The sequence below is a fragment of the Salvia miltiorrhiza genome, chromosome 7 (genome assembly GCF_028751815.1).
Source record: "Salvia miltiorrhiza cultivar Shanhuang (shh) chromosome 7, IMPLAD_Smil_shh, whole genome shotgun sequence".
Taxonomy (NCBI): domain Eukaryota; kingdom Viridiplantae; phylum Streptophyta; class Magnoliopsida; order Lamiales; family Lamiaceae; genus Salvia; species Salvia miltiorrhiza.
Window position 1 is genome coordinate 41,864,489 of NC_080393.1, and position 25,183 is coordinate 41,889,671.

Below are 25,183 nucleotides of genomic sequence, written 5' to 3' on the forward strand. Positions count from 1 at the left end.
CCAGATTCAAAATATTAAAATTTAATATACACGTTCGTACAAACATGATTTATTCAATTTCATATACACTTACATACATTACACGACAGTGACTTTCTCTCTCATGATGAGTATCAAATTTCATATGCAATATTGTTTTCTCTGAACTACGATATCGCAATGTTCAATATCTCCAAACAAATGTTCATATAAATTATTTTACTTGAAATAAAATGTTCCTCCATACGTTTATTAAAATGTACGGTACAAATTTTTTACGTGTAGATATAATACTCATGTGTTCATATAAATGTTCATGCAATGACAATGTTACATTGATAAAATTCATGTCCTAAATTAACGATATTCGTAACTCTATATAATGCGTGATAAGTTCAAGCATATGTTCATACATGAATTTGAGTCATAATACAAAAAAAAAAGCCAACAATAGTAACCCTTTAAAGCACAAAACTCGAAAGAATATTGCAAAGCTAAAGACAACCAATTAAAACAATCTAATCAATACTTAACACAATTTTAAAATGTGCATATTTATTTCTAATTGGCAATAAGTTTGAACATAATTTCATATCCAGATGGTCAAACATATGCTCATATAAAATGTTGGCAAAACAGTTTAACAATGTTCATATTTTCATTTATTTCGTTTTGTAGAATTAACATTTTATGTTGTTGGGTTTCTAACTAGTTCATATATATGTGGATATACACAAAATTAAATAAATCAGAAGCATTTTCTCTGTCATGAACAAAAGAAAAATATTGCTTTTAAACATGAACATCGCACATTTTCAGGTTCAAAGTATTAAAATTTAATATACACGTTCGTACAAACATGATTTATTCAATTTCATATAGACGTGCATAGAATACAAGGCAATGACTTTCTCTCTCATGTTGAGTATCAAATTTCATATTCAATATTGTTTCCTCAAAACTACGATATCGCAATCTTCAATACCTCCAAACAAATGTTCATATAAATTATTTAACTTGAAATAAAATGTTCTTCCATACGTTCATTAAAATGTACGGTACAAAATTTTTACCAGTTAGATAGAATACTCATGTGTTCATATACATGTTCATGCAATGACAACGTTACATTGATAAAATTCATGCCTCGATTACCGATGTTCATAACTCTATATAATGCGTAATAAGTTCAACCATATGTTCATCAATGAAATCGAAAAAAAAAGATAAGAATAATAACCCTTTAAAGCAATAATTAAAGACAACCAATTAAAACAATCTAATTACTACTTAACACATTTTAACAATGTTCATATTTATTTCTAATTGGCAATAAGTTTGAACAGAAGTTCATATACACATGTTCAAACATATGTTCATATAAAATGCTGGCAACATAAGGTTTACATTTATTTCTTTTTGTAGATGAAACATTTTATGTTGCTCGGGTTCTAACTAGTTCATATATATGTGGATATACACAAAATTAAATAAAACCGAAGCATTTTTAATTTCATGAACAAAGGAATAAAATTGCTTATAAACATGAACAAGGCACATTCCCAGGTTCAAAGTATTAAAATTTAATATACACGTTTGCACAAACATGATTTCTTCAGTTCCATAGAATATATGGCAATGACTTTCTCTCTCATGCTAAGTATCAAATTTCATATGCAATATTGTTTTCTCTGAACTACAATATCGCAATGTTCAATACCTCCAAACAAATATTCATATAAATTATTTTACTTGAAATAAAATGTTCCTCCATACGTTCATTAAAATGCACGGTACAAAATTTTTACGTGTTTATATAATAATCTATGTGCTTATCTCAAACGTTCCATATGTGCATATATCTTACTAAGATTCTTAATCTGATCTGATTTATTATGTACATGTCTTTTTATATCCACATGAATGCATTTTACAATAACACATATTAATTCCCTCAAGAAAAAAAAAAGTTCATACTTATGTTCAAACAACCTACAAAGTTCACAAATATGTCTAAAAAAAAAGTAGGACAATATAAATTACGTATTTTATTTTCCAACATCACTTTTTATGAAATCTTATAGTTTCTATTCTAATTGTTTCGTATAGATTTGTAGACAAAAAAAAACACCAATTCTAATAAGCGGCCATTCATAGATGTAAACATATGTTCTAAAAAATGATTTAAATTACTCATAAAAATCAGTTATAAATTACCTAAAACATTATAAGTGTTTACCAAATAATTATGTCGAGTGCCCGCACTAGAAATATAAATGTTTTTAAAACTTTTTTTTTACTTGACAAAATTAGTTTATGGATGCTTAATTCAAGCTGTGTAAATCACAGGTTCAGAACCATGTTCATGGACATGGTTATCTATCGAATGCAAATATTTAAAAAGTAGGCAAACTCACATGAAAAGCTAAGCTATTATTAATCTATTTAATTAAACAATACGTTCATTTCATTGTTCATCAGACAACAATATGAGAGAATGTAAATCCGTCCACATAAGTTTGAAAAACATAGCAAAAATACAATTAAAAAACAAAACTAATATCTCCCCTAAAATAAATGTCTCGTGTATCTAAAATATGTTAACAAAAAATCAGGTGGATGCTTTTATACTTTATAATCTCCTTTAAAAAAACATGTCTCATCCTGTAAAAACTCCATCAAACTTTGACGCATTCTCTGAAAGTTCAGCCTCATATTTCGTAGATGACTCTTTCAAAATCTCATCTTTGTACTTGTTCTTCTCCCATGAAACAATTGTTGCACAGTATCTCAGCCTCAGTAATCCTAGTTGATGTTGTGTTGCATTCATTATTCCAGTACTCCAATTCACAGAGGTATCTCCCTCGAACGTTTCCATATGCCTCATCACATACAACCCAACATCTACTGAATTGATACGGGCTGTACAATTGAGATTTAAAACTTCTATAACTGATTTCGAAACAGATGCTGAACTTAAATGTTCACGGTTGTTGTTCAAAAACTCCGCCAATAAGGACCGCTGAAATTAAATTAACAATGTAGTGTAAAACAATATTTATCGAATAATTTATTGAACGGCTCAATCCTGAAAACTTACAAGGATATGACACAAGTCGTTGTAGTTGGAACTAACGGGATGTTTGTTCACTTCCACAGAAGTGTCTATGATGAAAATCACCTCTTTCGGAAGATCAAAACATAGAACATATGGCTGGTCGTCGGGAAACACCGGGAAAAAGAACTGGGAAGCAAATAAATAAATTTGAGATTTGATTACAAAATAACGTAAACTGTTCTTACATATTATTACCATATCAATAGAGCCAAGTGAATTGGTTTGATACAAGCGAAGCTCACGATCCATCCCATCGAAAAATAATTTACGCCGTGAAACATAACTCATTCCAGGCTGGGATATGCAATCAATCTGTCACTCAATATAAAGAAACCAGAAAAAAATCATCCATCCACATCCAAACCAAATAAATGGTGTTTTAATTATGAATACTTACATATATGTCTGTAGAGGCAAAGAAACGAACTGGTTTTTGTGATGAACCAGCTACAAAAATGTGGTTTAAGATTATGGACCATGCATTGATTATCGATGGTTGCACAACACTACCTATTCGGAGAGACACCAAATCGAATATACATAACTCTATGTCCTTGAACATGAAAAGAACCTTCCCTCTGAATATATGGTTAAAGATACAGATTAGACATATAACATATAGCTACAAAATCAAACTTAATATTACTTGTATTGTGAAAGTACATACTCAGGAAGAAAATGACTATGCATACAATACATGGCAATGGCTTTCTCTCTAATGCTTAGAGGCGTAGTGCAGCATATAATATTATCAATATCGTAAGATCTGTAATGCAATTTCCTAACAGGAAAGTCTTTCCTCACACATCCATAGATTGGTGATTCCCCTCCATTGACCTTCATATTAATTTTCCAAAAAATTCATCAGTTGATTCATTTGCATGATACGGAAAACATAAATCAAATTATAGATAACTTTAATTTAGGCGGTGAAGTTTCAGATTTATCTGAAAACATACATTAGATGCCAGTTCTGATGAATTCTCATCCAATGGAACAAGAGCTGTACGAAACCTATTTCCTGTCTGATTGAAATAATGAAACATTAAAGTTAAAATGCAAAACTCTTAATTGATATAAAAAATGTGTATCATGTGAGATATTTGGCTACTACCGTTTTAGATGGCGTACAAAACACTTGGTTCTCTTTGTTCGCTATCTTAGCAGCATTGAAGTTCACCTGATTCAAGACATCATTGTCAATTGCAAATGCTATTCTCCTTTATATATTTAAATCTATTTAAGACATAAAAGATTATAAATTTACAACTAACAGCAAGAAAAATCTGTACTAACAGCAATAAACATCTGCAGTAATATTAGTAAAAAATATACCTGTACAGCACTTTGCTTGGTTGACGAAGGGGGCGTTTCGAATGTAACTGGCACCTTAAAAAGCGCAATAAATATTTATAAGTTCATAGATGACTGAAAAGTGTAGGCTGAATTAACTATTTATGAGTTCTATACCTCATTGTTATATCATCTTCCAAATCAACTGTAACAGGTGCTTGTTTCAATTTGTCAGGCGTATCAATCACTATACGAACACCAGTAAGTTTAAACACTTCCTCTACGCTATCTTTAAAGAATTTTGATCCTTTCTCCTTTATCGATGCACTGTTTGCAACAATGTTCAGCTGAGCCATACGCTTTGCTATAAACTTAGCATCTTCCCTAAGCTTCTTCGATATAATGTAATCCTCGACAACTTCTATTTGTTTTTCGCACTTTGCTGAGTTATCAAATTTCACACCATATCTGGCTGGCAATGTCAATGGTTCACATAACCTTCCTATTCCAAACTTTGGTTTGTCCTTCTCTATTCGCTGACGTTCACGTAAATCACTGCTTGACCAGCTCATCAGAATAGGAAAAACCCTCTTAGAGATAGTGCCACTGATGTTGATACGATCAACATAAAAAAGCTGAAACAAGATAGTTTGAAACATTAATGTGCAATAATAATATTAAATATGATTATTACCACAAATTTACAATTTCATATTCATACTTACCACAAGGAAAATCGATGGCCCTGTATACATCTTGGTCTCATCGCCACCCCACGTTTTTCTGTTCTCTATAAGACTACGCACCATATATTCTGCCCAGTCCCATTCAGCAAGCTTGTCAACATCAACAAGAGTATTCAATACATGGGGGTGTACTGTTCCGTTCGAAAAGCTTTCAAATATAGAGAAACACATGGCGATCATAAAGTGCCGCTTAAACCAAGTCCCTCCAGTCTTGCATTTCAGCATCTCGTTCACTACCAAGCCAATCTTGATTTTATCTCGGTTCTCAACACGAAACAGAGCAACCCAATCATCAAAAAGTTCACTACTGGTTTGGCGGTCAAATCTTTTGATCCTCCGAAATCCTTTGGGTATACCAAACACACGATATACATCATTTTCTGTAACTTTGACTCGAATACTAGTGCTAATTTCCAGTTCACACGTTGTTGGGTTGAAACTGTTCAATGCCCAATACGCAAGTCGACCAGGAAGCTCCTTAACCCTTAATTCAAGTATGTTACCAAATCCTATGTCCCTAACTGCATCCTTCTGAGCAGTATTAAGTTTCAGCAACGCATCATGAAAAGAAGCAAGTGTTGTTCTTGTATTCAATGACAATACTTTAGATTTTGCTTCATGCGGTATAAACTCGACTGATTTGCTTGAATGAATAGGTCTTATTGCAGGAGCATCATCAATAATAATCAAATCAGATTCCACTTTGGATGATTTTTGAACTTTACCACTATTCTTGGAAAATGTTACACGACTGGCGGCACGTAGAGGTACTTGTTGTTTACCTATTTATACATAAAACATACAATGATTATGTTTTGATATAGATCACACTTTTACTGAGTTAACAAAAAACGATATGTATACAGCCAACCTTTCATTAATCTAGAATGATGATGGGAAACAAATTTCGTTCGTTTCTTATCTGGTGAAATAGAAGAATCACTTGTTGAATCTGAATACATCAAAAAATGCTTCATTAATACTAACATTCAATCATATATAAAACAATTCGAAAATTTACCTGGTACTATGACATCTTTGCCAGGAGAAGATTCCATATCTAAAACAAAGAATATGTATTCAGATTACAGAGATATACGAAGAACTGCTGTTGTGGATATATATACAAATTTCATACATCAAGTATATGTTTCGACATGATTTGAAACTCAATGTGAAAATATTTTTTATGCTTGTTTACAAGTCATAAAACAAAATTTAACAATAAAAATTACATGTCTTGTTTACAATTGAACAGATATTCATCCAAATTCTAATGAAGGAACAGAAAACTTTAAATATACCAATTCACCAGAAATTCGACAGATATTCGAACGAGTAATCAACCAAATTCACCTGATCATGAAATTCACAAGATATTTGAATGAAGTATATGTTTACAATTCAACAGATATGCGAATGAGTAATCAACCAAATTCACCAAATCATGAAATTAGATTTACCAAATGAGTAAAATTCAACAAATCATAAAATTTCGGACTGAAAAATAAAAACCACAAAGAACCAATCTTTGATAATTCAGTTCACCAAATCATTAAATTATATTTACCTAGAATCAGCTATCAGATTCACCGTATTTCGTTGATGTCGAGAGACTGCAACCGATGAATGTGAAAAAATGCCCACAAAAAATGACCTTTCAACCGATGAATGTGAAAACAAAGAAGTAAGAATGTTTCAGGAAATCTTTCTGATATGAAAATATTTTTTGAAATGGAAAACATAATCGCCATTCTACCGGAACATAAATCTATCGCCGAAATGGAAAATTCGGATTACACGGGATTTGCTATAGAGGAGAGATCGCTGATTTTGAATTTTACATTGATACCCTTTTCGATGAATATAATTCATACAAATCATTATTAAATACAAAGAAAGAATAAACCTCAAATTAACGTGAATCGTTGATTTCATTGATATCAATGGACCAAGATTGGTCTTTATTCTACATCTAAGATAGTGGTTGTCATGGAATGCAACCCTATATATATATATATATATATATATATATATATATATAAAAGAAAGAAAATATTTAATTTGAATAGAAAAGCAAAATAAATCCTAACCTTTGATAAATCCTCCTTCATTTCAAGTTTTCAACGACCTTTTTGTGCATGGATGGCAGTGAAAATGGATTAAAGATGGCAAAAGTGATAAAATTGAAGAGGACAAAACAAAAAGAAAAAAGAAAAAGAAAAGAGAAGAAGCGAAAAGAAGAAATAAGCAAAATTTGAACGTAGAGATATCTGATGCAGATGCAATAGTACAAACTACTCTGAGCAAAGACGCAAAATCTCAAGTGGAAAGCCAATCAATTTTCCGCTACGAAGCTGAAACAAGTTTGATTATCGCCATATGCAGAGGGAGTGGCAGTTGATTTTACAGAGGGGGAGACAACTAAAATTCGAAACCCTAGAGTTTACCCCCTCTTCGCATGAATGTAATGGCGATACCAGAATTTGGTAATTCGCCTATACGTACAGACTACAGAGGTTTTGTATTCATGGCTTACTTGTAAATCTTCCTCTACACAGCACAGTCCTTAATCCGCATCCGATCATACATGTGATCGCGCACTCCTAATCAAACCCGCTTTGATTTGCTGGGAACCATCTCGCGCCGCTGCTTTCCGTTGAATTTCTCCGATCCGGCCAAGATTAGGGCGGTTTTCCTCTGTGTTTGGATCTGCGATTGATTGCTTTCTCCCATGGACGATCTGGATATCCTAGCCCGCGACTTCGGGTTCGGGCCCGGAGGGAAATCCAAACCGATGAGATCCGCGCAGTTCAGCGAGGTGTTTGGCGAGCCCGCCAAGTTCTCACCCAGCACAAATTATAGTACTAACACTCAACACTCTTCAATGGGGGACCTTGATTATGATTCCATGTTCAATCGGGAGGCGAATAGTGTTAACAATACTAGCAGCCGCAAAACGTCGTCGGCGTCGGCTCCTGTTTATGATGAGCCGGTGTATGATGACGATATTTTTAAAGGGCTGCCGGGGTTGAAGAACAACTCACCTACGTCGGCAGTTAGGTCTGACAGTGACGTGTTTACTGGGATATCATCTCACACCTCGAGTAAGGGTGGAAATCAGAACCATGATTTTGATGATTTGTTGGGGAATTTGGGGAGGAGCGAACAAGCAAAGGAGAACATTATGAGTAGTAGTGATAGGAGCAAGAGCAACTCGACTTCAAAGGGGTTTGATGATTTACTTGCAGGGTTTGGCAACGGCGCTTCTGCTGCTAGCAACAGGTGATTTTTTGCTTCAGTTTTAGTTCAGAGTTAAATTTACTGGTTGCTTTTGTTTTAGGGAGTGAAAACTTGTGCTGAAGTAATCATTTGTTCAATTGAACCTTGTTATTGGTATTAGCTAGGATGTAGGTAGGCAAATGTAGTTTAACTGTTTGAAACTAAGTGATTATGATAAGGTACTGCAATTTATCCATTCGTCGATTATCATATTGTATCCGTGTATGATTCTGATGTAATTGTAATTGTAAAATATCTAAATAACTATAGCAACTTAGTGGTCAAACCTATAATGCCTGAGATTGTCGCTAAGATCAGTCCCATCCTTTTGAAGGTTCCATTCAGTGGCCAAAGGTTACAGCTTTAGAAAGTTATTTTGAAATTGAAAAGAGCTTTAGGTAGCGTTTTCCACAACTTTCTGAGTTTGCTGATTTCGCTTAAAGAATGTGCATAGAGTAATATATTGTGGTTATTTCAGGAAGTGAGAATTCAATGGTCAATATATTTTCTCTGGACTCTTAATATTTCTATAAAAAAAAGTTAAACCAAATGGACGTTTAGCCCGGCCACTACTGAGACCACAGTTTTGCAATTCGACGATCAAGAATTCAGCACTGTTATTCTATAAATTTGTTTGGATGTTGGCTTTATGCTCAAAGTTTGTAATTTGATTAGAACAATTAAGTCTGGAGGCGTAAATGGTTTTTCCTAATCTTACATAATTTTGATAATTTGTGTATCTTATTGTTATAAATCCAATGGATGAAAACACAAAATCTGAAGAGAAGGAAAAACAATCCTAGTATTTTCTGAAATCATAATATAAGTCATTAGGAACCTGAAATTTTGGCCTTTAATTTCTGAGAACAGACCTATAACAGAGTCAAATTCGAGCTCTGTACCAGTTGGTGGCTCAAAGCATGGGAGTGTTCTGGATGAAACTTTTCTAGTTTCGGAATCAGTTTCAACCCAAGGTTCTTCGTCATCGAGGGTATTTCCAGATCCACTGGAGGAGAGCAGTAAGCATGGAAAATCTAGGAGCACAAGGGCTGAAGCTTCATCTGGTGGTGGCAGAGGATTTGATGACTCAGATACTCTTGGAAAACCTACCCAGTCTTTTTCCCGTGGGAAGGATACAAGAGATAAAGAAGGGATCCCCTTAAGATCTGCATCACCGCAATTTGTTTCAACGAGAGAAAAGATGGGGAGTTCTTCTTCCAGATACTCAGAACGCAATACGGAGAAGAAAACTCCTCTAGATAACTTTCAGGAACCTCCCTTATTTGACATGCCAAATTTTTCTACAGACTTTCAGAAATCTTTTGATCAAACTGCTCCTCCTCAATACTTTGAAGCAAGCTCACAAGTTGATATGTCTCCAACATCATCAGGATTGGGACAGCAGTCTGATGATGTATGGTTGAATGTATCAGAGATTCCTCTTTTCACGCGACCCACAGCTGCTCCACCTCCTTCACGACCTCCGCCACCCATTCCTCATCATAAGTTAAGGGCAGAAACACTTTTCCCTTATTCAAGTTCAAAAAAGACCAGTGATAAATTCCATCCACCATCAAATCATAGTCAATATTCCCAAAGTCCTAAGCTGTCACGTCCTGTGACCAAGGGCCAGCAACTTCCACAGTTCGATGAACCTGAGGACTTTGTCCAGGGTGGGTCGCAAAATGGCCTTGATGAAAGTGTAAATCTGCATTCCTCTGAAGATACCAATGCATTCTCGGCTGCTGCTGACGCATCAGCTGCAGCTATGAAGGAGGCCATGGACAAAGCTGAGGCTAAATTCAGGCATGCTAAGGAGGTGCGTGAAAGGGAATATGTAAAGGCTGCCAGATATAAGGAACCTGTGCAGCCGGAGAAAGATGAGCAAGATGGTCAGGAGAGAAATCTGAGAGAAATCAATGAGATATTGGAGCGTGAAAGGAAACAAAAGGAGGAGGAAGAGAGAGAGCAGATAAGACATCAGAGGGAGAGGGAGAGGGAGAGATCAAGGGAGATTGAAAGAGAGAAAGGTAGACAGGCTGTAGAAAGGGCTAATCGTGAAGCACGTGGAAGGGCAGCAGTTCATGCACGTGAAAAAGCAGCAGCCGAAGCTCACTTAAGAGCTGAAAGGGCTGCCGTTGAGAAGGTAAGTGCTGAAGTTCGAGGACGTGCTGAAAAAGTAGCCGTGCAAAGAGTACAAGCTGAGGCCCGTGAAAGAGCTGCTGTAGATGCCAGAGGGAGAGCAGAAAAGGCTGCTGCAGAAGCTAGGGAAAGAGCCACTGCTGCAGAAACAAAGGATAAAGAACTTAGGGAGAAAACATTTGCGGTAAGCGCTGAAGTGGAAGCAAGGCGTCGGGCTGAAAGAGCTGCTGTTGAAAGGGCTGCAACAGAAGCACGTGAAAGGGCAGCTGCAGCAGCAGCAAAGATGAATCAACAGAGGAATGACGATGATCTGGAATCCTTTTTTAGCATGGGACGAGCAAGCAGTGCACCTAAGGCACGAGAAAATTCTACTGTAAGAGGTAGAATCATGAGCCATAATTCAGTTGATGAGAATTTGTCATTTAATGTTCTGACTTTTTCTTTGATGTCATTTTAGAATCCCTTTTCTGATCAGCAATTCCAGAACAAGGGAGGATCTGAATCTGGAAAGAGAACATCATCTTCTAGTGGAGCCTCGTCCAACATGAAGAAAGTTTTTTCCACTTCTAATATTGTTGATGATTTATCTTCTGTTTTTGGAGGTATATGACTGTTTATATCACTCTTGTGGCTGATGTTATTTGGCATCTGTATCTTGCTGATTGATTTTCTTGTCTTGAAATTATTCCGAAACAGCTCCATCAGCTGGAGAATTCCAGGATGTTGGAGGGGAAACTGAAGAAAGAAGACAAGCCAGGCTGGAGCGCCACCAACGCACTCAAGAGCGTGCTGTATGTGTTTCTGTCATATTATGAACCATAGTTTATGACCTCTTGATTGGTTTTAGATCTACTCACTTTATGGGTTTTCATCTTCTGGATGTGCTATTTTTGTTAACAAATTTGGTGTCACATACCCAGGCTAAAGCAGTGGCTGAGAAGAATCAACGGGACCTTCAAGCTCAGATGGAGCAAGAAGAAAGACATGTAAGTCCCTCAATAAAGTAGATATTCTTGTGACTGTAGTTGTCTAGATCTGGTGTTTCAGCTTTTACTGAAAACTCCTGTTACTTTTGTGGATTCATAGTAAGTTTATGCATAAAATTGTTTACCATTTTATGATGGCAACTTTGTGTGATCTGTTATTAGCTTTTTTTAGCTAGGATGAGCATTACATCGGTTAAAAAAAGGCACTGAATTGCCAACATTACCATACCTCTTCTGCCACCAATCCATGATCATGTATGATGGTTTTGTCACATAATCCTGAATTTTATTCTTCCATCTATGAGAAGCCTTATGCTGATTTTGAAGTTACTCTCATCCCTTACGTGGAATAATATTGTGGTTTTATATGTTAACTAGTTTTGGTCTGAGTTTATCTACTAATCTGTCTGAGTTCATTTGCTTTACTAGATATACTTGAGTATATGTTGGGTGGCATGACGTGATGTTTATCTGGTCTGATTGCAGAGGATTGCTGGGACATTAGATATTGAAATCAAGCGCTGGGCCGCTGGAAAAGAAGGAAATCTGCGAGCCTTATTGTCAAGTTTGCAATACGTGCGTTTATATTAGTTTCTGCCTAGTGCAGCATGCTATCAACTTTTGGTTATGTTAATCATTTCCTTTTCACTTCCAATATCAGAATTGATGTCAAAAAGTTGTTTCATTTCCAAATCTTTCTGTTTCTTATGAAGTTGCTAAATGATGTTCCCTGAACGATAGGTGCTTTGGCCTGAATGTGGCTGGCAGCCTGTTTCATTGACAGATTTAATCATCGGTGCCTCTGTCAAAAAAGCCTATAGAAAAGCTACCCTTTGCATTCATCCTGACAAGGTGCAGCAAAAGGGCGCCACTCTCCAACAGAAGTACATCGCTGAAAAGGTCTTCGACCTGCTTAAGGTATTATCAAGCATCTTGCGTTATTGTTTTTCTTTATTTGTGTAACACCACAATTTTCATAAACTTTTCAATATAAAACCTTTGAAAACTAATACTCCCTCCGTCCCTGAAATGGCTTCCTCTTTGGGGACGGCACGGGTTTTAATAAAAAGTTGTAAAGTGTATTGATAGTGGAGAAAAAGTGATATAATTATTATTGGAAGTTGTGAAAAGTGTTATAATTAGTATTGGGAGTGGTGAAAAGTGAAAAGTAAGAATAAATAAAGTATTGTTAGTGGTGGGGTAGGTTTCCAAAAATGGAAAGAAAGAAAGAGGAAGTTATTTGGGGGACGTCCCAAAATGGAAAAAGAGGAAGTTATTTTAGGGACGGAGGGAGTAGATAAAAATAAAATTTCTTGAATTATAAAAGTTTAAATCAATTTGAAATCAACTTGTCAAAACTAAAGTAGTAACATGAAATAAAATGATAAACTAAAAAAATAACATGTTTCAACTTAAATTTCTATGGAAATACTAAATCTCTAGTCATTCTCGACTTCCATGGCCACCTCGACTCCAGAACTGCAAAACTGAGAAAATAAGGGGTGAGCATATTGAAAATATACTCAGTGAGGAACATAACAAAATATTCATATATGTCACATATATAATTAAATCACATTATCATACTTGCAAACATACGCCAAGAGACTAGAGCCCCTTGACAAACATAATCATATTTTGAGTCGATGGCTTAAGTCCCATGACCAAACACATACATAAATCAATGGCTTAGGTCCCATGATCGATCAATGGCTTAGGTCCCATGATCACACATAACATAGATCAATGGCTTAGGTCCCATGATCGCACATAACATAGATCAATGGCTTAGGTCCCATGATCGCACATAACATAATAGATCAATGGCTTAGGTCCCATGATCACACATAACATAGATCAATGGCTTAGGTCCCATGATCGCACATAACATAGATCAATGGCTTAGGTCCCATGATCGCACATAACAACATAGATCAATGGATGCACGTAAACAAGTAATCAACGCGATAATAAAAACATATATAACTATACGAATAAGTGTAAAATCCCTCACCTTAAAGTCGAAGCTAAATAAATCAAATCCGGAATGAAGGTCTTAATAGCGCCGCACCAGAAGAATTCGTCAAATCGCAGCTGAACAGACCAGCCAGCTTCAAACCTTCGTTTGAAGCCCCAAACGTCCTCAAATCATATTTTGCCCAGAAATACGACTTCTTCGTCTTCGAGAGAGCTTTCCGTGGCCGCCTGTTTCGCTTGAATCGGAGTTCTGTGGAGGAAGTTATGGCCGTTCTCCCGAAACTGCCAGAACTTGATTTCCTGCGAAAATCTGACTCCAGCTCAGATCTTCTGCCTACACGTTTCTGGCCCTCTCTGCTCTCTCTAAAACCCTAATTAATTAGTGTGTCCGTCTCCTTTAGGGTTTGAAAATAGATCCCATATTTATACTAGTTTTTAAAGAGTTCTAGTTCTAATAGGAAACAAAAATAATACTAATAATAATAATAATAATAATAATAATAATAGTCTAGATAAAATTAATGGTGCATATCTATATGTATCATGTAATTATTTAAAAAAATAAGCTATACAAGAAAATACTATTAATTAAACTTATAAAATAAATCTAAATTATCGGGGTGTTACAATTTGAGTTGGATATGCGGTGGGGATGAACGGTATGAGGTAGTTGAGTCTGAATATTGATTTTGATATGTCCCAATAGGAGGCGTGGAATAAATTCAACTCGGAGGAGCTTTTCTAATGCTATCTTAATTCTTAATTTTTGAGCTGAGGAAGCACACACCATCTAGCATCACTGCTCTCCACTCCAAACATACAACTAATGATGCTCACATGCTTTGGTATTCCGAGGTGTACCTCTGTGCTGCTCACATTCTTGAGCCCTTTGTACATCTAAGTGTAAATTTGATGGAAATGCTACATATACTACGACTCAAGTGAAGCAAACTTGAAAGATAGAGAAAAAAAATGTTTACCATATCTTGGCAGTTAATTACCCTTGTCCTTGTGTACACAAAGGGATCTATTTTTTTTTCTCTATTTACCTGTTGAGTGCACAAAAGGTCATTATTGTTGGCCTTATCCAGTTCATCAGGAATAATTCAGCTGCAGTTATATAACACTATTTCCTCCCTCCATAAAAAATAGTCTTTTTTTTTTTTTTTATCATTTTGATATGTATATAAAAATTAGTCCATTTTTATTTTTAAAAATTATTTATCATGTGGTGGGCTATATTCTTCGCCCACGATATAATTAATTAGCATTATAAATCATTTTTATTAAAACTCGTGTTGTCTCTTATTAGGACTATTTTTTGTGGACGAAAGTAGTATAATCCATACCACCAGTATCATTTCTTTATTTGAATTGTCTTACTTGATACACCACGCATAAAATTATGTTCTCCTTTTCGGTTTGGTTTTAATTTTCACAAGATAAATATTTGATATTTTTCAAATGACATTGTTCTTATTATTGGACCTGCCACGTCGTCTATTAGAATATGAATTCGTAGGAAATTTTGAAATACGTAAAAGTTTATGCATTTAAGTACTGATTTTACAAATTTTGGAAAATTCACTACTCATTTGTGGATTTATAGCCGACCAATCCTGTGGATTCTTTGAAAAAAACACACTTCCCTTTCGAATTCCAATTGCCAAAAGAGTTCTAGTCTGATTAGGAACACATCATTTTTCCATTCACTAAATTCGTGTCATTGTCACGCTCACTAACTTCACTACCAGACGGATCACATATTCAAAGCAAAGTATATGTCAAAAATAAGAAGAAAAAAAAGACTCCTGAAAAACGCCATTTTTCAATATATAAAGGTGGTTGGTATGGTGTATATCTGCACTACACATTTCTCAAGAAACTCACAGAAGAAATAAAACAATTTTGTTACTGTAGTAAAGACCCTTTTCAAGACAACCATTACAAAACATGGCAGCGTAAAGCCATAATTAACAAATGCAAACGAAGTTGGTTTACTTTACCTGGGAGTTGGGTACGTACATATCAATATATCATCTGCCTGCCCTAGCTGGGGTGACTGCTTATAGGACAATATCAAATGTGTCGCAGCCTTGACACTTGATATATATTGCAGTCAGTTGAAACTTAGTTTCAACGCAGAACTCAGGTTTCAGTCTGCATCCTTTAACAAGATGCTCTGTGTGAGCTTCACCCAGCCTCAGCCTTAAGAAGTTCAGATCAACCTAAGATCACAAAATATACTTAAGTTAGTGCATGGCAACCGTTAAGCCTATCAGGTAACATAAAGGCCCTGTGACTGACACAGTAAGGCACCAAAATGGCCCTCTAGAAAAGCTCAAAGAACTGCTTCACACATCCTGCTATCAGTACTTATAAGGTGTTCCTTTCATCTACTAGGTGAACTTTTGACTCCATCCATCTTCCGATACTGTCTTGTTCTGTTCCCAGAATAGTTCCAGACTTGTGGCCACTGCTAGTTTATGTAAGTTATATAGTGAAAGTCCTGGTGAGCTGGGGCCTCCGACTTGCATACAGAAAATGTATTGGGTAAAATAACTACTTGTGCCTATAATTACTCATCTCATTGATACTCCTGCAAGTAAGCTTCCTAGTTTCCTATCTGAGTCCTCCTTTTAAATAATCATTTCTCCCTCTCCAATCACCAACAAGAGAGAGAGAGAGAGAGAGAGAGAGAGAGAGAGAGAGAGAGGTACCTCATGCTCTCTTTTTAGTTCGAATTTACACCGATTGCAATATATATTATGGCCATTTTCCTGAAACTTCCCTTGTTTGCAGATGGGGCACCAAACCTCCGGTGAAACCTATATGTCAAAATAAGATAATTAAGACAGTAGAAAAAAATACATTGTAAACCTGCCAATTAGCAACTGCTACTCTTCGACAGTTAAGTAGTTTGACTGCAGTTGCATGGATGAGGTTAAAGCTTTTGTCTATCAACCACAATAGCCTAACTAGCATGTTGCAACCCAATATACTTACAACCTACTAACTCTTGACTAGTCACCAGGTAACAAATCTTGATGCAAAATGGGCCTGGTACAGAAATCAAGCCTGTTCGGTGCTAATGCAGGTTACCTAGGGATGGAGTTGCATGGTTGAAAGATGAAAGATATGCAAGGTGATATTGGATATGATGCAAAGTAGCAGCATCGATCTCATCAGGTGCATTCCCTCTCAAATTACCCAAGGATACAAATAAATGTAGAGGATCTGACCATCTCAGCAGTTGAGAAGCCGACTCATAGAGTATCATGATTAGGGGCTGAATGAAACTCAAGATGCCAACCACCTAATGTGAACTTACAAGAGTTGCTATCAAGGTTAACTTGGTAAGCATTTCAACACCATACTGTCAGCCCAAGATTTCACAGATCTACATAATAAGCAAGTTATAGAGTGCTATCTTTGTTTTCAAATGAGCATTATCTCCAGATGTCAGAACATATGCAATATGCAGCTCCAGTTATGCTACTACCAAATGTGATCCTACCATGGAAAGTTGCAACTGGAAAGAGCACAATCAGTTTAACTTAGTGGAGGAAGATTTGATAAACATAGATTGTTTGAAAAATAGTTTCTATAAACCTGACTTGAATCATCCTGTATTAAGAACTAAATTGGCTATTTCATATATAAAGTACAACCCCCCCTTTTTCTTTTTCATATTCTTTAGAGAGGAGAATGTTGTTCCAAAATTTCTGTAAAGCCAACTTTTGCATACACCCTCTGATATTACATTTACCTAGATTTCATATGGAATCGAGAAGCTATTGTTTTGAATAAGACCAAAAATACTTCACCATATAAATCAGATAGTAAAAAAAGTAAGACATTTTAAATGCACCTTGTAGGTACAGAATTAGAGAATGTAGCAAGTTAATGTAGGGAATAGAACATCACTGCCACACATTCTTCCAAAAAATTGCATGGACATCTAACTATGGTGCTTGGTAATTATAGCGCAGAAATTCTTCATTTTTGTGCAGGAACAGGACGATGTTTGTCAGTTCAACTAAACAAGGTCCTTTCCACACAGAGATAGAGAATTAGCAATGAACATCCTTGCTGAGCAAGTAGTAGGAGACTTAGTTGCATAGGGATCATACCTGATCACTATTTAGCTGCATGTGATCAAACACTATAGGAGCCAAATATTCGTCTTCTTCATCATCCCATGTTGTGATCAATTTTTCAGGCTCTGCAGCGAACCAAAAATTAATCCAAGGCAGAAATGACCAAAGTGGAGGGAATAAATCCAAATAGATCATTGTTTAACATGCACCCAATCCGAGATCATTGTTAATCATGTTCTTTAGAGAGGAGGGTATTAAACCTTTTCTACTTTCTCCTCTCCCAAGATCCTCATAAAATATGTTTTGCATTTCTAATAGAATCTCCTCGCAGTCGCCTGCATAAGCTGTCTGAAGACCATCATATTCCCATATCATGTCATCAGTAGCATTACGACACGTTGGAGCTGAACTTTCATCCAGTGAGAATCCCTTAATTTTTCTTAGTTCATCAGAAACTATGCCCTGAAGGCTTGAATTGATGAGATCCTGCATCCAGAATCATAACTGTGATTAATTGAATGCAGAAGATGAGAAGATGAGAAGAAAAAACTAAAATAAACACAATACACTGTAAAAGAATAAATTCAATAAAAAGCTGGTGGTCTGACTTTGACAACAAGACTCCACAGCATGACTTCTCTTCAAAGGTGAAAATTCTTAGGTCCATCCCCCCATCCACCATTCTTTATCCTGGTTCCAATACCATCTTATTGTACATTTATCAGATCCGAGTTGACAAAGTTGTTGTGGTAGTGGTAGCAACTTAGAGTTCATCTACCGCCGCGGTGGTTTCGTTGGTGGTGGTAGTGGTGGCGGTGAACTATAAAATCAATCCGCAATGCTGGAAAACCCTAGTTCAGATGCACCAGCTGCTGCTGGCATCGCTACCGTCAAGCGATACGCTCCTCCCAATCAACGGTATTGTTATGGTTATTTTTTTACATTTACATATTTATTCGTGCATTCCTGTTCTATATTTTTGCTTCCACCCGTTTTTGAAATTGGATTTGTGAGAAATTCGGCGATGATTGATGGTTTGATTGGTGGATTGTTGCATGCAGGAACCGATCACTTGGCAGGCGCAAATCTGGTGGAGGTAATTTCATTTAATGTGAAAATTAGGTTTTCTCTTGATTTCCACTGTAGCAAGTTTTGATTCTGATTTAGCCCACGTTTGGTTGGGTGTTTTTAGAGGTTGGAAAGGGAATCAAGTAATTGAATCCATTACTTGTTGTTTGGTTTGAGTAATGAGATAATCATTACCCTTACTTGAGGGTAATCCAATCACCCAATTTGTTACCCCTTAAAATAGAGGGGAATCAAAAGAAAGGGAATCCCTTACTTAATGATTCCTTTCCATTGTTAAACCAAACACTCAATAAAAGTAATGATTATTGTTACCATTCCACTCCTTTATTTGATTCCATTCCCTTTCCATTCCTCTACTTGAACCAAACGAGCACTTAGTCATAGTTCATCCCTCATAGTTTGATTGCAGTTATTATTGTCATTTGTAGGTCCAGTTATTTTATTTATCTTTATTCTAGTAACATTCTATTTTCGCATGTTCTGCTTAGTTATGAAATAATTTTAGTCATGAAGTTTCTTCCCTTGGCCATTCATTCCCTGATTTTCATGGATTACTATGAATATTTTCTCCTTTTGACTTCACTGCTTACTAGTACATCTTAATGAAAATTTTGGAACCTTTATACAAAGGTTTATGCGCGTGCATGCATCGAGTGTGCTGCTTCAAATTCAGATGTTTGTGAAAGAATAAATACATTAATTTGAGATGTATTTGTATGTATCTTGCAGGTTTTGAAACCTGTAGTTGTTTGCTTTATTTATCAAATAGGTGCATGCTATCACTTCTACATTAGATGACGTAGCTGATCAGACCAGATGCTTCTCAAATTTTGCATGCCTAGCATTCTAAGCCCTAAATTTTGCACAATCCTTCTTCTTCCACAGTTTCAGCTTTCTTGGGCTGAACTTGGTCACTTGAAAAACTTCGACTTCTTTCTCTTTTGTTAATACATTATAAAAATCTAAATTTTGAATTCATCAAACCATCATTAGCTCACATTGATAGGAAGTAGAAGTTTATCCCATAGGTAAGCTGATCATACACCCACAATTATTTCATGTGAATAATTTTTTAAAAACTCATCCAATTAGAAATGCTTACAGGGTCTAGTAGATAAACCTTTTATGATGATCGTGTCCCCATTCTCTTGTTTTTGTGTGTCAATGGTGCAGATTGACTAGAACGGGCAAACAGCTATGTGAATGATGTAGATAGAAACCCAGTTGGCGCCCCCAAAGGTGGTGGTCTAGCAGATCATGGGGATTTAGGCTATGCCACTCGTGCCAATGAAAGTCTTCGTGCGAAGTTAATACCTTTACATGGGTGTTGCAACAGTGAAGCTTCTCAGCTGCTGAACAACCGTATGTTTCTTCGTTTGCCTATCTTTGAGTTGAAATGTTGGTTTAGTATTTCTTTGAGATCTGTTATATAGATTATAGATGCACTAATAACCTATGCCCTACTCCCACTCTTTCAAGGTAAACATTATATGGATGTATGAAATTATTCTTCAATCTTGTGACAACTTCAGCTCTTTCCGAATAAGCATTGATGACCTTAGAGCTTTGGGAGCAGATTCATTTGCTAATTTATAATTGAATTAACAATAGTACCAGCCATGACACATATAGTATTTGGGTTCTCATTTTATTCTCAATGGTATGTACTTATTGCTTATTGAGGTGTTATTAGAAGTTGAACCTTTTCTCGTGCAGTCTTACAAGTATGTAATAGAAAACGGACCTGAGCCTATGTATGGTAACCAAATACCAACACTGTTACCTGTAAACAGGGTTAATGACAATGTCATTACACAATATGGTTTGCTTTAACATGTCTGTTTAAGAATTGCTGTTCTGTTGGGAGCATAAATTTGTATATCCATTCTATTTGATTTTTCTTTCTATTCTTTGGGCTTCCCTAGGTGCAAACTGCCTAGATGTTTAGAGATTTTTCTGAGTTAATGCGTTTGACTGCTGTATTTTGTTTTGAAGGTTGGACAACTGCCATGAATGCAAACAACAGTTTGCCTGAAGATTCATCTGGTGAGTATAAGAATTGTCAAATATATCAATATTGGTAATGCACCACCTTCTTTTAAAGAATTTCATTATATGCTTGTCCTTTCATTGAATAAATACATCTTACAAGCATGAAATGTAGAAAAATAGTGTCAGACTTGTAGTGCACCAAACTTGGATCTCCGGATGTAAGCAGGGACGGAGCCAGGAATTAAGTTCGGGGGGGGGGGGGGGGGCTGAACCTATACGGGGGATAAATTTTTTTTGGGCATTCCATATATTTAAGGCATTTTTTTTATTAAAATATGAGCATAATAGTAATAATAACTAACAATATTTTCATAGATTATATAGTTTCAATATATTACAAATTAGTTTCAAAACACTGCAATTTTTTTTTTAACATTTCGTATACTTTAGGTATTTTTTATTAAAAGACAAGTATAATCTAAATAACAAACAATTTTTTTTTTGGACATTTCATACATTTTCTATGACAAGACAAGCATAATAATAATAATGAACAATATTTTAATAAATTATATAGTTTTAAATAACACGATTATCCTTAAATTAAGTATATACGGGTGAATATAACAAGCAAATCAACTTTTGTATAACAAATTTAAGACATATATCTATATATATTTTCGAAAATAAATTTATAAATTAAAAAAAAAAAATCTCAAAATTTGGGAGGGGGCTTCAGCCCCCCGGGGCACCCCCTGGCTCCGTCCCTGGATGTAAGATGACTAAGCAATTTATCTTTGTTTTGAGATCTGTGACGTGGTTTATCTTAATGCTGTTCTTCTTGTGTTTTTTAGAAAGGCCGGTCTTGTATGCAAGGAAGAGTTCTGCACCATGGGGTCACACAATTCTTCCACACCTGGTATGGTTGATTTCAATGCCAAAAATCTGGAAATATAAGTAGCTGTAATAACAAACATGAAAAATGACCTAAACAAGACAACAAAAGTTTGCCATTTGTTATGTCTCCCTGATAATTAGTTTTGGTTTATGCATTCAGCTGATTCAACCTACCGGTGGGGCGTCTAGTGGGTTGCAGGGAGATTTCTTAAATGAACTCCGACAGGCAATGGATAATGCAAGTCCCTTCTCCTAATCCGTTGCTCACCACTTATATGCGATTAACTTAGCATTTGGTGGATTTGATCCTTGAGCTGTATGACTAGGATTTGTTGTATGTGCTTTATGCCATGTTCCTGTGCTGCACCTTCCAATGTAATCTATCTACCTAGCACCAAAATGTCGAAGATGACTCAGTGTGTTACCTGCTTGTGTATCATAGGATGCTATATTGCTGTTAAAAGTCCATTAGGACCACGTTTCACCTTGTTAGACAACCAGATCTTGTCTTATTTTGATCTAACATTTGATTAAAAACAATTTTCACCTTCCTTGGGGAGGGGTCTTTAGATTGAATATAATTATTTTCCTATGTTTTGGGGTCAAGATGAACGGTGGATGTCCATGTAGCATCCAAAGGAGAATTGTGTGTCGTCTTAGACTGATATCTTTCTATTGATAGAGTGATTCATGGTTCATTTCCATAATAAATACTCCCTCTGTCCCGCTCCAAATGTCTCATTTCATTTGGGCACGGAGATTAAGAAATGTGTATAAAGTAGATAAAGTGTGTATAAAGTAGATAAAGTGGGTTGGCAAAAATTGTTTAAATATTATAAGTATAGAGAGGGAGTGTATTGCCAAAAAAGGAAATGAGACATTTGGAGTGAGACAACTCAAAATAAAAAATGGGACATTTGAAGTGGGACGGAGGGAGTATTTCTAGGTATATTCTGGATGAGGACTCGTCAGATGATTTTTGCATTGAGTTGCTTGGTGAAGATACATTGAATTTTGGCATCTATGTTAATGTTCAAGCATGGAAACAAGATATGATAAAGAAGAAATTTGATTTACATTTCAAAAAAATTGATCACCAGTCTTGCCAGACAGGGATTATGCCTTGAGCAGCCAAACGCTTCTCAACCCAAAAGACAACATGTTTTGATGTAGGCTTCTTCTCATCAACAAGAAATGGCTCCACAGTGCTGACTCCTCTACCATATGAGGATATGGAGAAACCCTTGGGTCCTGTAGTGTTCAAACATATCACAAACCAATCAACATATCTATTTTCTTGAAATGAAATTCACATACCATTGAGAGTCCCATCTGGGAAAAATGCCCAGAATGAATAAGGTATCTCCTTCTTCACGAAAGAGCCTTCCAACTGCAAAACAAAATCAAGAATGAGCAATTCACAAAAGAGCAAATGCAGGGATGATCGAATCACCTACCTTGTTCTCATTGAAGGAAAGCTCGAGCTCGGAGATATCTTGCTGAGCTTCTAGAGTTGCCTTGAGTGAAGGGATGACATCCTCTTCCATCATCTCAGGCAAAGCTTTTGCTGCAACCTTTGGCTTTGGCTTTGCCTTTGCCTTTGGCTCTGGTTTAGAAGTCTCTGCAGTTGCGTCTTCCACCGCTTCTTTTTCCTTCTTTTTTTCAGCAGCAACTGATTTAACAATCATCATGTGTGTATATATAAGAAGATATCAAAAATTGATTGATTTGCAATTGCAACTAATGAAAGGCAGTGTAAACTTACCTGTGGATGTAGATGGCTCTTGAACTGCTAAACAGCACGTGTTTCTCCGGTGGCTGATTACACTCACAACCTGCACCAATGAACTTGGTTAAAGCCAAGAAGAATTATCAGAAACATAATTTATGAAGATGTTTGCATGCAGTAGGGAAAATCTTGAAGTAATACCAGTGATGATGATGATCTGCTTTTCTGGCACAAATAAGATGGGCATCTGAAAGCAGCAACAGATCCTCCTGTTGTCGCCATTTTTCTTGTATTGTTGTAGGAAGTGTTTGCGATTCTCTTTTGTATTGTTTAATCAATCAAGCATCTTCAAATATATTTTTTCAACGTTTTTTTTTTTTTTTTTGGTGTCAACTTTGAGAATGTGGATACTGCCAACGGCAACATGGAGGAAGATGAAGCAGCTCTATCATCCACATATTGGTTAAGTGCATGCGTGCCACTGATTTTTCTATAAAACATCCAACAAATCTTTTGTTCCTTTTTTATGTAAAGAGACTGAGATGATGAAAAGTGATAAGAGTGAATTGGGGACCCAAATGGGCCACGTGCCATCTTATTGGGCTGTCGTTCTAGTGGGTTAAACAGGCCCATTCACGTATTTTCTTGATTAAAATAAGTGTTACATTTATATAGAGATGTTAATTCAGCTACGCCGATGTCCTAGATTCGGCGAAAGGTTGGGCAGCTTCTATAAGATTCAATAAGCCTCTACTAGCTCAATTTCAAGAATTCTACGATCGGCCGGACACTTTTAGTTTGGGAGTTTGCAATGGGTTCCAGGCCCCAAAGTTGGAGGCGTTCTTGGGAATAATGGAGATCCATCACAGCCGAGTTTTATACACAATGAATCTGGACGGTTTGAATGTCGTTTCACTAGTGTGAAAATTGAAGATTCACCAGCTTTGATGTTCAAAGGAATGGAGGGTATGGGCTGCTCATGGGGAGGGAAGAGCTTATTTCCCAGATGATGATGTTTTTAGACATGTATTGAATTCAAGCTTGGTCCCCATAAAATACTGTGACGACCCAACAGAAGTTTATCCTTTCAATGCTAACGGCTCTCCTTTAGGCGTTGCAGCGATTTGCTCCCCGGATGGTAGGCATCTTGCTATGATGCCTCATCCAGAGCGTTGTTTCTTGATGTGGCAGTATCCTTGGTATCCCGAGAACTGGAACGCTGACAAGAAAGGCCCCAGTCCGTGGCTGCGCATGTTCCAGAATGCCCGGGAGTGGTGTTCATGAGGGAGTGTATTGCCAAAAAAGGTCCTTTCCACACAGAGATAGAGAATTAGCAATGAACATCCTTGCTGAGCAAGTAGTAGGAGACTTAGTTGCATAGGGATCATACCTGATCACTATTTAGCTGCATGTGATCAAACACTATACGAGCCAAATATTCGTCTTCTTCATCATCCCATGTTGTGATCAATTTTTCAGGCTCTGCAGCGAACCAAAAATTAATCCAAGGCAGAAATGACCAAAGTGGAGGGAATAAATCCAAATAGATCATTGTTTAACATGCACCCAATCCGAGATCATTGTTAATCATGTTCTTTAGAGAGGAGGGTATTAAACCTTTTCTACTTTCTCCTCTCCCAAGATCCTCATAAAATATGTTTTGCATTTCTAATAGAATCTCCTCGCAGTCGCCTGCATAAGCTGTCTGAAGACCATCATATTCCCATATCATGTCATCAGTAGCATTACGACACGTTGGAGCTGAACTTTCATCCAGTGAGAATCCCTTAATTTTTCTTAGTTCATCAGAAACTATGCCCTGAAGGCTTGAATTGATGAGATCCTGCATCCAG

At 36.3% G+C, this 25,183-nt stretch overlaps 5 protein-coding genes across 34 annotated transcripts; 1 reads left to right on the top strand and 4 right to left on the bottom strand.

Annotated features, from left to right (window-relative positions):
• Positions 1-2,491: 2,491 nt before the first annotated feature.
• On the bottom strand, positions 2,492-4,559 carry LOC130992987 (uncharacterized). 3 transcript variants are annotated; one of them, XM_057917700.1, is made up of 7 exons: positions 4,433-4,559; positions 4,212-4,277; positions 4,057-4,122; positions 3,765-3,934; positions 3,495-3,675; positions 3,080-3,409; positions 2,492-3,001 (listed from the first exon to the last, which is right to left on the bottom strand). In XM_057917700.1, the coding sequence occupies exons 4-7, from the start codon at positions 3,794-3,796 to the stop codon at positions 2,639-2,641; spliced, it is 906 nt and encodes a 301-aa protein (XP_057773683.1). In that variant the 5' UTR covers positions 3,797-3,934; positions 4,057-4,122; positions 4,212-4,277; positions 4,433-4,559; the 3' UTR covers positions 2,492-2,638. The 3 variants fall into 3 exon arrangements, with proteins under 3 accessions (XP_057773683.1, XP_057773682.1, XP_057773681.1); XM_057917699.1 differs by lacking the exons at positions 4,212-4,277; positions 4,433-4,559 and having other exon boundaries at positions 3,080-3,223; positions 3,293-3,409; positions 4,057-4,191; XM_057917698.1 differs by lacking the exons at positions 4,212-4,277; positions 4,433-4,559 and having other exon boundaries at positions 4,057-4,191.
• On the bottom strand, positions 4,188-6,974 carry LOC130994235 (uncharacterized). The gene is made up of 7 exons (XM_057919273.1): positions 6,707-6,974; positions 6,158-6,196; positions 6,008-6,088; positions 5,116-5,918; positions 4,568-5,025; positions 4,433-4,486; positions 4,188-4,317 (listed from the first exon to the last, which is right to left on the bottom strand). The coding sequence occupies exons 2-7, from the start codon at positions 6,192-6,194 to the stop codon at positions 4,188-4,190; spliced, it is 1,563 nt and encodes a 520-aa protein (XP_057775256.1). The 5' UTR covers positions 6,195-6,196; positions 6,707-6,974.
• A 338-nt stretch (positions 6,975-7,312) lies between these two features.
• On the top strand, positions 7,313-22,193 carry LOC130992988 (auxilin-related protein 2-like). Of its 25 annotated transcripts, none has more exons than XR_009091554.1 (17): positions 7,313-8,421; positions 9,289-10,933; positions 11,018-11,162; positions 11,257-11,351; positions 11,481-11,546; positions 12,033-12,122; positions 12,288-12,464; positions 16,551-16,712; positions 16,810-16,879; positions 17,537-18,042; positions 18,148-18,270; positions 18,349-18,541; positions 18,685-18,719; positions 19,886-20,074; positions 20,708-20,758; positions 21,559-21,623; positions 21,762-22,193. XR_009091554.1 is itself a non-coding variant. In XM_057917705.1 (8 exons), exons 1-8 carry the CDS (start codon positions 7,871-7,873, stop codon positions 16,569-16,571), a joined length of 2,790 nt encoding a protein of 929 aa, XP_057773688.1. In that variant the 5' UTR covers positions 7,313-7,870; the 3' UTR covers positions 16,572-17,213. The 25 variants fall into 25 exon arrangements, 6 of the variants coding, with proteins under 6 accessions (XP_057773688.1, XP_057773690.1, XP_057773685.1 ...); XR_009091544.1 differs by having other exon boundaries at positions 16,558-16,712; XR_009091545.1 differs by having other exon boundaries at positions 16,558-16,712; positions 17,746-18,042.
• LOC130992992 (uncharacterized) lies at positions 15,330-25,179 on the bottom strand. Of its 3 annotated transcripts, none has more exons than XM_057917711.1 (4): positions 24,948-25,179; positions 24,721-24,812; positions 16,244-16,351; positions 15,330-15,751 (listed from the first exon to the last, which is right to left on the bottom strand). In XM_057917711.1, exons 1-4 carry the CDS (start codon positions 25,177-25,179, stop codon positions 15,590-15,592), a joined length of 594 nt encoding a protein of 197 aa, XP_057773694.1. In that variant the 3' UTR covers positions 15,330-15,589. The 3 variants fall into 3 exon arrangements, with proteins under 3 accessions (XP_057773694.1, XP_057773693.1, XP_057773695.1); XM_057917710.1 differs by lacking the exons at positions 24,721-24,812; positions 24,948-25,179 and adding exons at positions 17,657-17,748; positions 17,884-18,115; XM_057917712.1 differs by lacking the exon at positions 16,244-16,351.
• Positions 22,556-23,855, bottom strand: LOC130992990 (uncharacterized). Of its 2 annotated transcripts, none has more exons than XM_057917709.1 (5): positions 23,532-23,855; positions 23,367-23,436; positions 23,059-23,273; positions 22,919-22,991; positions 22,556-22,844 (listed from the first exon to the last, which is right to left on the bottom strand). In XM_057917709.1, exons 1-5 carry the CDS (start codon positions 23,610-23,612, stop codon positions 22,819-22,821), a joined length of 465 nt encoding a protein of 154 aa, XP_057773692.1. In that variant the 5' UTR covers positions 23,613-23,855; the 3' UTR covers positions 22,556-22,818. The 2 variants fall into 2 exon arrangements, with proteins under 2 accessions (XP_057773692.1, XP_057773691.1); XM_057917708.1 differs by having other exon boundaries at positions 22,556-22,852.
• Positions 25,180-25,183: the final 4 nt, after the last annotated feature.

Excerpts from the sequence above, each read along its gene's own strand:
- LOC130992987 (XM_057917698.1), bottom strand. The coding sequence starts at position 4,143 with ATGTTTCATTATTTCAATCAGACAGGAAATAGGTTTCGTACAGCTCTT. Across the intron at positions 3,935-4,056 it reads CATCAGAACTGGCATCTAAT|GTCAATGGAGGGGAATCACC; the intron begins GTATGTTTTCAG and ends ATTAATATGAAG. Across the intron at positions 3,002-3,079 it reads ACGACTTGTGTCATATCCTT|CGGTCCTTATTGGCGGAGTT; the intron begins GTAAGTTTTCAG and ends ATTTAATTTCAG.
- LOC130994235 (XM_057919273.1), bottom strand. The coding sequence starts at position 6,194 with ATGGAATCTTCTCCTGGCAAAGATGTCATAGTACCAG. Across the intron at positions 5,919-6,007 it reads TCATTCTAGATTAATGAAAG|GTAAACAACAAGTACCTCTA; the intron begins GTTGGCTGTATA and ends ATGTATAAATAG. Across the intron at positions 5,026-5,115 it reads GGCCATCGATTTTCCTTGTG|CTTTTTTATGTTGATCGTAT; the intron begins GTAAGTATGAAT and ends ATCTTGTTTCAG.
- LOC130992988 (XM_057917701.1), top strand. The coding sequence starts at position 7,871 with ATGGACGATCTGGATATCCTAGCCCGCGACTTCGGGTTCGGGCCCGGA. Across the intron at positions 11,163-11,256 it reads TTTATCTTCTGTTTTTGGAG|CTCCATCAGCTGGAGAATTC; the intron begins GTATATGACTGT and ends ATTCCGAAACAG. Across the intron at positions 11,352-11,480 it reads AACGCACTCAAGAGCGTGCT|GCTAAAGCAGTGGCTGAGAA; the intron begins GTATGTGTTTCT and ends TCACATACCCAG.
- LOC130992990 (XM_057917708.1), bottom strand. The coding sequence starts at position 23,612 with ATGGCGACAACAGGAGGATCTGTTGCTGCTTTCAGATGCCCATCTTAT. Across the intron at positions 23,437-23,531 it reads GCAGATCATCATCATCACTG|GTTGTGAGTGTAATCAGCCA; the intron begins GTATTACTTCAA and ends TCATTGGTGCAG. Across the intron at positions 22,853-22,918 it reads CCCAGATGGGACTCTCAATG|GACCCAAGGGTTTCTCCATA; the intron begins GTATGTGAATTT and ends TGAACACTACAG.
- LOC130992992 (XM_057917711.1), bottom strand. The coding sequence starts at position 25,179 with ATGCAGGATCTCATCAATTCAAGCCTTCAGGGCATAGTTTCTGATGAA. Across the intron at positions 16,352-24,720 it reads TGCAGCTAAATAGTGATCAG|GTTTCACCGGAGGTTTGGTG; the intron begins GTATGATCCCTA and ends TTTGACATATAG. Across the intron at positions 15,752-16,243 it reads AACTAAAAAGAGAGCATGAG|GTTGATCTGAACTTCTTAAG; the intron begins GTACCTCTCTCT and ends TTGTGATCTTAG.